Source organism: Microcaecilia unicolor, chromosome 4 (genome assembly GCF_901765095.1).
Source record: "Microcaecilia unicolor chromosome 4, aMicUni1.1, whole genome shotgun sequence".
In the NCBI taxonomy this organism is placed as follows: domain Eukaryota; kingdom Metazoa; phylum Chordata; class Amphibia; order Gymnophiona; family Siphonopidae; genus Microcaecilia; species Microcaecilia unicolor.
Genome location: NC_044034.1, coordinates 14,736,962 through 14,750,289, shown reverse-complemented (window position 1 = coordinate 14,750,289; position 13,328 = coordinate 14,736,962). Strand labels below are relative to the sequence as shown.

At 50.6% G+C, this 13,328-nt stretch overlaps 1 protein-coding gene across 2 annotated transcripts in view; it reads right to left on the bottom strand.

Annotated features, from left to right (window-relative positions):
* The window catches only part of INPPL1 (inositol polyphosphate phosphatase like 1), a 255,019-nt gene that overhangs the window by 83,128 nt on the left and 158,563 nt on the right, over positions 1-13,328 (bottom strand). For both annotated transcript variants that reach the window (XM_030199978.1, XM_030199979.1), the window contains exons 3-6: positions 10,192-10,342; positions 6,100-6,220; positions 4,511-4,648; positions 3,692-3,782 (exon numbers count right to left, since the gene is read on the bottom strand). In XM_030199978.1, the coding sequence (XP_030055838.1) occupies positions 3,692-3,782; positions 4,511-4,648; positions 6,100-6,220; positions 10,192-10,342 (501 nt within the window). The remainder of the gene's footprint in view (positions 1-3,691; positions 3,783-4,510; positions 4,649-6,099; positions 6,221-10,191; positions 10,343-13,328) is intronic.

Here is a 13,328-nt window from a genome sequence, read left to right as displayed (position 1 = left end):
AGTTGGTCCGATAGTAGCACCTTTCCGAGCACTGTGTTGAAACTGACCCCCAGATACTCCAAGGTCTGAGAAGGAGTCAGAGGACTCTTGGTGAAGTTGATCACTCACCCCAGAGACTGTAGGACGACAATCATACTGGAGGTGGCCGCCCGACTTTTCTGTTCCGACCTCACCCAGATCAACCAGTCATCGAGGTAGGGATGTACCCAGATCCCCTCCTTCCTCAGAAATGCCGCCACCACCACCACCTTGACCTTTGAGAAGGTCTGGGGGAGCTGTGACGAGTCCAAACGGAAGGGCCTGAAACTGAGAGTGGCGACCCAAGACAGTGAACCCGAGAAACCTCTGGGGATGCAGCCAAATGGGAATATGTGGAGGAGTGGCCTAGTGGTTAGGGTGGTGGACTTTGTTCCTGGGGAACTGAGGAACTGAGTTCGATTCCCACTTCAGGCACAGGCAGCTCCTTGTGACTCTGGGCAAGTCACTTAACCCTCCATTGCCCCATGTAAGCCGCATTGAGCCTGCCATGAGTAGGAATGCGTGGGGTACAAATGTAACAAAAAAAATATATGGAAGTATGCCTCCTTGAAATCCATAGCCATAAGAAACTCCCCTGGCTGAATGCACCAGCATGGGCTACAGCATCTCCATGTGGAAATGCTGCACCTTCAGGAACCGTTTCACCCCTTTCAGATCCAACACCAGCCGAAAAGAGCCGTCCTTCTTGGGCACCATGCAATATATGGAATACTGACCCTGGCCCCACTTGTGAGATGGTACCAGCATCATCGCCCCCAGATTCACTAAGGAGTGGAGGGTAGACTTGACCGTCAACCACTTCGAGGAAGCGCAGCACAAGGACTCCAAGAAAGAACTCTAGCTTGTAACCATCTCTGATAATATCCAGGACCCACTGATCTGTGGTGATATTGCCCAACTCCTTGTAAAAGATAGCCAGCCGGCCTCCTCTCCTGAGAACGGAAGAGTAGACTGACACCCCATCATTAGAAAGAACAGGCCACCTGGCCAGATTAAGGGGAGGCTCCAGCAGCCTGCTTCTCATTCCAAAAGGAGAGGCACTGCTGAAACCAGGACCGCTGAAAGGAAGCCGAAGACCTACCCAGTCGGTACCAACACATACCCCTAAGCTGTGGCCTCGCAGTCCCTGACAGGGAGGAAGGTTTAAGCTTGTCCTCTGGGAGCCAGTGCAACTTGGTGTCCCCTTCACCAGCTTCTCCAAATCCTCCCCCAATAACAGCTTGCCCCAAAAGGGCAGCCTGGTAAGTCTCTGCTTAGAGGCAGAATCCACTGCCCAGTGGCACAGCCATAACAAACGATAGGAAGTGACCACCAATGCCATCTGCTTGGCCGAGGCACAGACTAAATCATAAAGCGAGTCCACCACATATGCAAGAGCAGATGCCATCTGTGGCAAAGAAGGCCAGACTGGGAGCTCGTCTGCTTCTGGTTCCACCATCTGCCGAAACCAGCTAAGGCACACCCCGGGCAGCATAGGAACTACAGAACAAGAATAGAGACCTCAAAGGAGCACTTCAGCGAAGCCTCCAACTTCCTATCCTGTACGTCCCTAAGTGCCATGCCACTCTAAACAGGAAGAGTGGTCTTCTTGGTGACAGCTGCCACCAAGGTATCCACTCTGGGCAAGGCAAACTGTTCCAGAGAATTCACCAGAACAGACGAGACATCGCCTTAGCCACCTTGAGACCTGCATCTGGAGTAGTCCACTGAGCCATAAGCAGCTCTTGAATGGACTCATGGAAAGGCCCTGGATGGATTTTGGGTACTAGTCATGTTTGTGTTCACCACCGAGGAGCCATGGGCCTTAGAAATCAAAGAGGGCAACTCCTCCTGATAAAAAATGCAGATCAGTCATTTGGCTCCTCCGAAATCAGCTCACCCTCCTTCAGCTCGTCCATCCAAGAAGGACGTAGGAATGCTCCAGACATGCCCTCCGAGGACGTGGGAGAAAGGGGTCCCAAAGACCCCATCCACCGTTGTTTTTGCGCAGGGCTGCAAAGGTCTTCGTCACTGAAAGATCCAGGGTCCCATCACACCGCCCCCCTCGACTAAGGGGGACTGCAAAAGGGGTTGTGAGGAGGGGAGATGTTCCTTTAACAAGTAGGCTTGATGCAGCAAGAGCACAAATTTGGGAGAGATCAGCTCAGGGACCTATTCCCCCCTAGGAACCTACACTAAAGAAGGCCCCCCCTGCCATCCCCCACAAAGACAACGTGTCTGGGATAACACCCAGATCCAAATGGGCCTGCTGTCCACCAACAGCTGATTCCTGTGTAGCCAACAAGCTAACAGGAACATCAAAGCATGCCAATGCACCATGCGGTCCCATGCAAGAAAGATTCTGGTCAGAGAGAAGGCTCCGCAAGATGTCCCATGTAAGAGCACCTGGCTGGGCACACCCTGGCCGCAGACCGCCATTTCTCACAACGTGAACATCATTTCACAGCCTCCGCAGCCATGAGAAAAACCAGCAGTGCAGCGCAACCCAAGAGCATGAGGCACAAAACAGGCAATGGGCACCAGGAGAAAGGGGACCATGGGGTAGGTTAGGAAACTGGGCTCACTGGATACATCCCTAAAGACGGCACTGCTCAATCACCCCCAAACTACTTGAGTGACTCAGCAGCGCTAGGCCAGGAGCACTCCCAAGCAGAAGAATCCAGGAGCTGAAGAGGAGCCGCTCACCACTTCCTGGAGTTAGAGATATACTGACTGAGGGAGGAACTGGTCATCCTATAAGGCTGAGTTCAGTTCAGTGACCTCTATCTCCACCTGCTGGTAGATGGACACAAGCCATCAGTCTGTGGATTCATCTGCTGCTATGCTAAGGAAACCCCTAATTGGACAGTCACTTGCAATATCCCCACACTGTCCCTGACTGACCACACAACTACCACAGTGTCACCGATATAACAGCAGTTGCCTGAAGTTCAAAGCACTAGGCCAAAAGCCTAACAGTCAGAATGAGGAAGTACACAGGGGTAAAAATCGGAAACGTTCTGCAAATAAAAACAAACATTTTTGAACAGACATTCTTCCTGTGACGTGTATTTACAAAATCTGTACCAAAAGCAACTGCAGGGGGCTGTGTGCCAATTTTTAAATGGAGTGGTCAGTTGGCAGTGGCGGAGAGAGAAGAGTCAGCAGTGGAGACCAACGCTTTTTATTTAACAGTTATTAAAAAAATTGTATAAACTGTAACCAGGCTGTTACTTATGAATGGTCAAAGTGCAGTTTTTCCTCAGTGAACTTCAGAAAACAATCTCAGCCAGCACTTCTACCCCACGAGTAACCAGCTCTACAGCCTTACCAGGATTTAGACTTATGACCCCCAGGCGTAGGTAGATATTCATGGTGGATGCTTCACAGACCAAGCCATTCTCTGACTGGGTCTTGCAAGAAATTCCCCTGTTTGTAACTTGAAAGTTATTTGAGGCGACAGGGCCTAGGGACAAGCCCTGGGACATGGCCAATGGTTGGCGTGCAAAGGGAGGAATCGCTGAAGCAAGATCTTCAGCCCTACTGGGTGCTTATGCATGGAGAACCTAGGAGTCGGCACTTTCAGTAAGCCTCCTGCATGCCTGACGGAGCTTCCTACCCTAAATGGCTTACTCCGTTGTTTAAAGCTTAGTCCCCTGCCACGATCCTTTACCTGCTGGAGGATTTTAGAGACTGTAGGCGAACTCTGCTGATCAAAGACCTTGGATAAGATCTCCAGGCCAGAAAGCACTTTATCCATTTCCCTGCAAGACCAAAAAAAATCATCAAGTCTATACAGAGCAATAATAATTATGAGGTTCTTTATTTATCACTTGTACTAAGTCAACAACCCCTAATCCTGATGTCACACTTACAATGTCCCCGCCCCAGAGAGCTAACAGTCTATAGCTGCCTTGTTACTGCAACTCTGATTAATGATGCTTTCTCACCACATAGTAACATAGTAAATGATGGCAGATAAAGACCTGAACGGTCCATCCAGTCTGCCCAACAAGATAAACTCACTTTACATGGTATGTGATACTTTATACGTATACCCGAGTTTGATTTGTCCTTGCCTTTCTCAGGGCACAGACCGTAGAAGTCTGCCCAGCACTGTTGCTCTACTAAAAGTTCTGAAGCTAACATTGAAGCCCCTTAAAATTTACACTCCAGCCCATTCATATCATCATACCTATTCAGTCACAATCAGGGCGCAGACCGTAGAAGTCCACCCAGCATTGGTTTTACTCTCCAATTACTGGCGTTGCCACCCGATCTCCGCTGAGATTCTGTAGATAAATTCCTTCTAACAGGATTCCTTTGTGTTTATACCACCAATGTTTGAACTCCATTACCGTTTTCATCTGCACCACCTCCTGCAGGAGGACATTCCACGTATCTACCACCCTTACCACACACACTAAGTTTCTCACACGCACTCAAACTCACACACTCCCTGTTGCTGCCTAGCATCAGAAAGAGGCATTACCCATGCAGTCTCTTGCAGGAGGTGACCAGCGTCTTGTTGAGATGGGGCAGGCTAGTGGCTCCGGCTTTCACAGCCTCCAGGTCCAGGGCATAGCTCCCCTTCAGGTAATCATGGGAGATGGTGCTGAGGCCGTTGGTGCTGTGAGAGAACAAGGCCTTGTTAAGCAAGGAGTATCCCAGGCAAGCATGCGTTCCTCAGACGAGACGAGCAACATCGACGCTCCATTCGCTGAGAGCACACTAACAGGCAGATGATCAAAAGCCCCACGCTGTTCCAAACAGCGCTCTAAAATAGCGCTGGAACAAATTTAAGCAGCGCAATTAACTCTGATTATGGGGTAGAAGTGCGGGAGAATTGTGCCTGAGCATGCGCTCAGCACAATCCTCCCGGACTTGTTTGACAGGTCTGGGCTGGAGACCAACGAAAAGAGAAGGATGCCCATCTTTAAATCGGAAGATGGACGTCCTCAACTGCCCTGTTGCAGGGATGGCCAAATTTCAAGGTATAGCAACGGGGCAGTTGAGGACATCCAAATTTTGGACGTGTCTGCAACGGGCAGTCAAGGACGTCCAAAATTGGATGTTTCTATGAGAAAGATGTCTCTCTCATAGAAACATCCAATTTTGGACGTCCTTAACTGCCCATTGCAGAAACGTCCAAAATTTGGACATCCTCAACTGCCCCGTCACAGAAATGTCCAAATTTTGGACGTCCTCAACTGCCCTCGCTGGCAGGTTTGCTGTAGGGGGGAATGGCTCACCATTCCTCCCCAAATAATCTGCAAACCCTAACGCCAGCTCGGAGCTGGCGTAGGGTTTGTCGTGGCCAGCGACCCAATCTTTGGCGCGCTGGATACTGATCATTGGGGATGAATGCGTTAAGCGCTGATTAGCATGCATTTGCAAGCTACTTGCACTAAGAGCCCTCGAGCGCATTGTTTCACGCGCTCGAGGGCTCTGATCATGGGGTGGTAGCAAATGCCGGCGCTAGTATGGCGCTAACAGCCTCTAGCGCCGGCGTTTGCTTTTGATCACCTGCCTGTAAGGCTGGAGTGAAGGATGTGGAGCCAGACAGAAATTTAAATATGTATCCTATCCATCACTCACTAAGACCGGGAAAGAGCCACGAGGGACCAGAGAGACAGAGAAGTGGAACCCAATCTGCAGGAATCAATGCACACAAGACTTGACCGGATAACAGCACCTGGTATCCAAATAAGGGCTGCTGACCGGGGATACTCAGAGGCACTGTCCGGATAAAGCTTCTGAATATCCTTACAGGCTGCCTCTGCTCTCTACGGACAGTGGCAGGATAGTGTGTAGCTGGAGCCAGGGTGCTACTGAAACTTATCCGGATAGTGGCAACGGTCAGTCTGCTATCCGGATAACTAATCTGGACAATACAGAATGCTTCCTAAGTTATCCGGATAGCAGACTGAATATTTCCACTATCTGATTAAGTTCCGGTGCTGAATTCCTTATCAGACTGTGGCCCTGAAAATTGAAGCAGGAACGTTTAATTGCTATGGTGAAATTCCTTTAAGCGACACCAGGGTTTCTGCGCGGCTGTGCTGCGCCATCATCTTTTACCTCTCACTCGCTGCATCTTGGTTGCTGGCGGAAACGAGACTAGAGCTGGGTCCACTGTTGCCAGCGGAGAAACTGGCGGAGGCAGAGCGAGGGGGGAGGGGAGGCTTCTCATCTTCTCCATCTGAAACGCAAAGCGACATTCAATTAGGGAGTGTGGTAGCAGGCTGATGGGGTTCACCAGCGGTAAAACACAACCCAATTTCCAGTGCTAGAGGGAAAGAGAAGTTCCAGGATGCAGCTCGCAGGGAAAGAGAAGTGCGACAGGACACAGCTCGCAGCACCACAGGGACAGAGAAGTGCAGGAGGACACAGCTCGCAGCGCCACAGAGAGAGAGAAGTGCAGGAGGACCCAGCTCGCAGCACCACAGAGAGAGAGAAGTGAAGGACGCAGCTCGCAGCGCCACAGAGAGAGAAGTGCAGGAGGACGCAGATCGCAGCCCCACAGAGAGAGAGAGACGAGGAGCACGCAGATCGCAGCGCCACAGGGAGAGAGAAGAGCAGGAGGACGCAGATCGCAGCGCCACAGGGAGAGAGAAGTGCAGGAGGACGCAGCTCGCAGCACCACAAGGAGAGAGAGACGAGGAGGATGCAGCTCGCAGCACCACAGAGAGAGAGAAGTGGCTGAGGACGCAGCTCGCAGTGCCACAGGGAGAGAGAAGTGCAGGAGGATGCAGCTCGCAGCGCCACAGAGAGAAGAGCAGGAGGACGCAGATCGCAGCGCCACAGGGAGAGAGAAGAGCAGGAGGACGCAGATCGCAGCGCCACATGGAGAGAGAAGTGCCTGAGGACGAGGCTCGCAGCGCCACAGGGAGAGAAAAGTGTAGGAGGACACAGCTCGCAGCGCCACAGGGAGAGAGAATTGCAGGAGGACGCAGCTCGCATCGCCACAGGGAGAGAGAAGTGCAGGAGGACGCAGCTTGCACACCTGAAGGGAGAATGACTTGTGGGATTCAGTTCCCAGAGCCGGAGGAAGAGAGGGAATGAATTTATACAAGAATTACAGAGTGCATGATGATAGATAAAGACAGATATGGTTCCCTCAGTCTGCCCAGCAGCGTTGTCAGGGCCGTATCTGCCATGCAGTGCAGTTTACTTCGCCCAAGCCTAGTTTTATTTCGGGGGAACGTCCCTGTCACACACTGCAGACTGCTTTCCCCATGACTTTGTTTTTATTTTGGGGAGGGTCTACCTGCCGTGCAGTGCAGGTTACTTTCCCCCATGGTTTCTTAAGATAAGAATAACAGTCCTGTCACAGCTGTGTTTTGAGTTAAGCTGCTCTATTTTCGGCTTCCATCCTCTTGCCCTTTCCTTTTCCAATTCCAGCCCTGTTCTCGCTTCCATCACCTCCTTTGGGAGGACATTCCAGGCATCCACTACTCTTTCCGTGAAGAAATATTTCCTAAATATGCTCTGTCTCTATACCTGTTTGCACTAAAGAGCTACAGCTCTGCTTTAAGTGAAAGGAACGGTGCCATTAGTAAGGAAAAGGGTGACGAGGCCCAGTACGGCACAGAGGCATCTGGAAGGCAGTCCACAGCAACGCTTCAGGAAAAAAAAAAAAAAAAGCAGGTTTATCTGACACTAACGTGGATAAACAGGGTGATCTTATAGGTCTGCAAGCTTAAACTTTCTTCCTTTCTATTTTTCACTGTACCCGTCTCGGGTTTTCCCTTAAGTGGTCACAGAGAATTTCCAGCGTCTGTTTTTATGTGTATTTCCGGTACCTGGAACATCTTTGCATGTGCATTCACGCAGGTCATCACGTGGGGGTTTGTACATCTCCCTGTCTCGCAAGGCTACCATTTCATCAGATACGACAGCAGCAGACGCAAGAGGGCTCAGTTTAAGTTAGGTGACAGCTCTCACTGCCTGGCAATTTCCCCACCTTGTCCTAGCTATGGGTTCTGATGCTGCCCCCCCCCCCCCCCCTTCGGACTTCTTGTTCTGACAAAGTGGCCACGCCACGTGACGGGGTTATTCATTACAGTGCATGTTTACGAGGCTTTTGGCAGCCACTGATCTCACCCTGGTTCTCTTCTCTGCCAGCACAGTTCTGGTGGGCTGCAGATTGCACGGGGCCAGTTCGGTATGTGAACCTCAGCTTCTCTGAACGTCACTGGGAACATTCTGAGGTCTGGCACGCGCCCACGGCTTGTGATTTCACTTATCCAGTCTCAGATCAATGAGCGGTTTTGTGGAAGAATGTTCCGTTCTCACCACCGCCTCACCAGCACTGTGCCAGCTTCTTATTTTCATTCTAAATGCTGCAATTCATGCTTTAGAAACCAAGCTCACGCAAGAAGCATCCGGGGAAACACCCTTCGAAACCCTGTGGATACTTTCACCTAAGGGTGGAAGATTAACTAATGTTAAAATATTCTGGTATTTCTGCCTTAATCTTTGCCCAAGGAAAAAGTAAATTACTACTACTACTATTTAGCATTTCTATAGCGCTACAAGGCGTACGCAGCGCTGCACAAACATAGAAGAAAGACAGTCCCTGCTCAAAGAGCTTACAATCTAATAGACAAAAAAATAAAGTAAGCAAATCAAATCAATTAATGTGTACAGGAAGGAGGAGAGGAGGGTAGGTGGAGGCGAGTGGTTACAAGTGGTTACGAGTCAAAAGCAATGTTAAAGAGGTGGGCTTTCAGTCTAGATTTAAAGGTGGCCAAGGATGGGGCAAGACGTAGGGGCTCAGGAAGTTTATTCCAGGCGTAGGGTGCGGCGAGACAGAAGGCGCGAAGTCTGGAGTTGGCAGTAGTGGAGAAGGGAACAGATAAGAAGGATTTATTCATGGAGCGGAGTGCACGGGAAGGGGTGTAGGGAAGGACGAGTGTGGAGAGATACTGGGGAGCAGCAGAGTGAATACATTTATAGGTTAGTAGAAGACGTTTGAACAGGATGCGAAAACGGATATGGAGCCAGTGAAGCGAAAAGTAGAAAAGTGTGTCTCGTTTTCCCCCGAGTGGCACAAAAGTATACGAGGGAACTCTACAGCTGGGCACTCCCATTTAGGCACCCCAAGGCTGCAAGATAAACCCTAATTCTATAACGGAACCTCGGCGCCCCCTGTTCCATTATAGAATATAAACGGAACTCAGCACTGGCGCTCCCAGTATTTAGGTGGCTGCAGCTATAGTAGCCGTAGGAGTCCCCTTTTACTACGCCACTCTAAAAAGGGGCCGGCGCTGCTGTCAGCGTGTGGGTTTCCGGCGCGCTGCGGCCACTTTTAGCATGGCAGTAAAACGGCCGCGTTTGTGGGGGTTTTTTTCTTTAAATGGCCACGCTCTAATTTCCCCGTTAGCGCCACCTATTTAGGAGGCAGTAAAGGCTCCACACGCTAACCGGGTAACACGCGGTGATGTGCCCTGCGCTACCCGATTATCGCAGGCACGCCTACTCTCCGCCCCCAGATATGTCTCCTGCAGCAAAAAATGAAAAATATTTTTACCGCGGGAGTAGCGTGAGCTGATGGCCAATCTACCATGGGACGCCTGTGTTAGGCCTACCCATAGATCTGCTGCGAGTGCCCAAATGCGGCAAGAATACGCTTAACTTAGTCTATAAGTTACGCACAGAAGTGGAAGTCCCGCCCATGTCCCACCTACGCTCCTCCTTTGTCTCCGCCCCCTTCAAATACGAACCATGGAAGTGAAGTGGATATTTGTAGAATACGGCGTCTTCGTTGTGGGATCATCTGTTTCTGACGCCTTACGTCCTGCACCGTGCATGTAGCCTGCCAGCAAACAAGGTACCCGATGCGGCGGCGGGCGGCAGTGGTGGTGGCGGCGGGGGAGGGTTGGGTTTGCGGTGGCGGGGGTCCAAAGTGGCTGCAGTGGGGGAGGCGGCTAAACAGGGCCTCCCCACCTCGGGCTCTGCCCCCCCCCCTCCCGCCGAGGTCTGGCTATGCCCCTTGTGCAAACCAAGGGGACTGCCTTCCAGAGCCAGAGTGCTCAGTACCCCACCCCCTAGTCAATGCCCACTGTTAACAATTCAGAAACCAGGGCTAGGGTGAGCGGACTATGTGCATGAAGGGAGTTCCCTCATCTCCCATCCCCCCACTCTCCTGCACAGGAGGACTCACTGTACCTGAATAGTCTCTCTCCTCGCTGCCCTCCTTCTCCTTCTCCCGATCCACGGGGTACAGCAGCGTACACACCAGGCCCTGGCTGGGCTGGAGGTACAGCGAGATGAGCTCTCCCAGGCTCTTAAAGCGCCTCACCTGGACCCCTTGAGACGTCTGAAAAAGGGAAGAAAGGAAAACACCATGAGACCACCTCAGGAGACCCTGCGGATACAAAGCCACTACACACCTGCCCTGACCGCCCCCACCACTGGCTACACAGCCTTCAGCCTCGCACCAGCCCAATGGCTTGGCCATGGGTAGGCAAGGTCCCACCCACTTTGGGCTCAGGCCCATCTAGAGGCAGTGCAGTCTTTGTGTAGCTGGCGTGGATTCCCAAGCCCTGGCAGCTGAAAACCTCTTTGAATGCAATTAGGACTCTCATGATGCAGCTCTGCAACTGGCAACAGCTATCCTTTGCCGCTCAACGTCGGCACCCAGCGCATGCTTGGGGAAACTGAGTATGCGTCAGGTGCAACTGTCAGGTGCATATGGCCTACCCATTCGTTAAATCGCTGCCGGCTGGCTCAGCTGTGGCCATGTGATAAGAGTCTCTCCCTGGTTCTGTCTGCTTCCTATGGCCCACTTTCCTGCCTTTACTCTCCCCTTCTCTGTTTATATCGTAGTTCCTTTTTCATCCTTCGTTACTAGTTATTGAGTTATTGATCTTGTATTGTGAACGGCTTTGACAGTTCTTCTCACAGGCGGTCTACCAAGCTTCTTAATAAACTTGAAAACTTGAATAGAAGAGTTTGGCTGACTGCAGAACTTTGTTGAAGAGAGTCCTGACGGCATTCAAGGAGGTTTTCAGCTGGCGGAGCTTGGGGATCTGCAGCAGCTCAAGTATTTAATGTTGTGAGCTGGGGGAGCAGGATGTGGATATTACACGTTCCCACCCAGTTTGCCCAGTGGCTCACTCAAAAATTTGAGGTCTGGCTACAGCCCCCTCATTCTATAGAATGCCACCACTAACGTGCATGAATGTATTTATTTTATTTATTAGGATTTATTTACCGTCTTTTTGAAGGAATTCACTCAAGGCGGTGTACAGTAAGAATAGATCAAACGTGAGCAAAAGGCAATTACAGCAGTAAAAATATTTGAAAACAATACAGAGTATGGCATGGTATACTACTTGCAATGACAACACAGTACGTAATAGAACATTATAATTGGTAGTGAAGGGTAAGGCAAAGTTGTAACATATAGATAAGTAAGAAAGCAGGAAAAATTATAATTCAGTCACTACGTCTCACCGTACATAGCAACCATAAAAGAGCCATACAATTGAATAATTAGGTTTCACTGACATCAATAACAGCCAGTTACATGCTAAGTGCTAGGCGCCAGGGACGTAGCTAAGTGGGACCACAGGGGCCTGGCCCCCCCAGATTTGGCCCTGGCCCCCACCGACCCTTTCGACACCCCCTTCCCGCTGCCGCTAACCCTCCCCCGCCATCGCCATCGGGTACCTGTGCTGGCGGGGGTCCCCAACCCCCGCCAGCCGAAGTCCTCCTCAGCCGGTCTCCGGGCCGGCGCATTGCTGTAGCTTATGTGGAAGCCTAGGACTCTGTTTCTGTGTGAGTCGTCCCGATGTCCTCCACGTTGCGGAGACTGGGTGAGGAGGACTTCGGCTGGCGGGGGTTGGGGACCCCCGCCATCACAGGTACCTGACAGCGGTGGGGAACTCGGGGGAGGGTTGTGGCGGGGGGAAGGGGGGTCTAAAGGGGAGGGGGGTCTACAATGTGCCCCCTCACCTCAGGCTCTGGCCCCCCCTCCCGCCGATATCTGGCTACGCCCCCGCTAGGCGCTATTCTATAAACAGTGTGCCTAATTCACATAGCATGCAACTACAAGAGGGGAGTTATCACGGGTGTGTCACACGCACAACTTCTAGAATGCTATCAACTGCGCAGTCGACTGGTGCATTTAGGTACGCTAACTTACTGCAGCCATGAACAGGCGCATCTCATTTTTGACGCACCACAGCACTTCTGCGCTAGTATTTTATAACCGTTTAGACACGTATTTAAGCCACAAAATAAGTGGCGCTGAGCCCCCACCCTTCCCTCCTTTCTGGCGCCTAAAAATGAACTGTCTCCCATGTGACCAGAATCAGCTTTTCCCAGTCTGGATCTAACGAACACCAAAAACGTCCCTCAGATCGAGTGCAGAAAGGACAGTTTATTATAGATTAGGGTGGGATAATCATTAGGCAAGACTGGACAGTCACCTAGGGTGATGTTTGGTGGGGGGGGGGGGGGGAGGAGGGGCTCGCAAAATGCAGCTGCATTCATAGGCAAACCAGCACATCTCACAACCACACAAATTCAAAAAAACCATCAGTGCACAGTTTTACCTATAGGGGAGGTTGGACAATGCTCACATAGATCATTTACACTGGTAAATTGATTTTCATTTCACTTATTTATGTTAAGGAGAAATTAGATCTTACCTGCTAATTTTCTTTCCTTGAATCTCTCCAGACCATTCCCAATGACTGGGTGTATGATCTCCTACCAGCAGATGGGGAGACTGAAAAGTACCAAGTGACTTCACCTTAATAGGCCCCTCTGCAGCCCTGAGCCGCTCAGTATTTCTATTAACAAAGTCCATGATGGTATTAGAGAACAAGAAATTCCCAACAACAAACCAAAGGGAAGAAGGAAACACCCAGTACACAGGAGAAGACACTTGCTTCTTGTACCATCTTCTGGTTAATAAAGAAACATCAACAACAGTCCAGCCACTATCTGGCATACCTTACTTGCAGATCTAAAAGCTCGAGCACCCACAGAAATAAAGTGAACATATCCACATACCACCCCCCCCCCCCCCCCCCCCAGCTAGGCAGGGCTCGGGAATGGTCTGGAAAAATTAGCAGGTAAGATTCTAATTTCTTCTTCCTTATCATCTCCGGAGTTCTATGAAGTGTTAATAGAAGATCCAAAAGAAACTTTACAAGGCGCTATTTCTGAGTTAGTAGAAAAAGCAGTCCAACAGGCTATACTAACAAAGGCTGAGTCAAGATTTTTACAAACATCTAAACCACGGACTCCAGTGTTTTACACGGTACCTAAAGTGCACAAACATTTGACAAAAC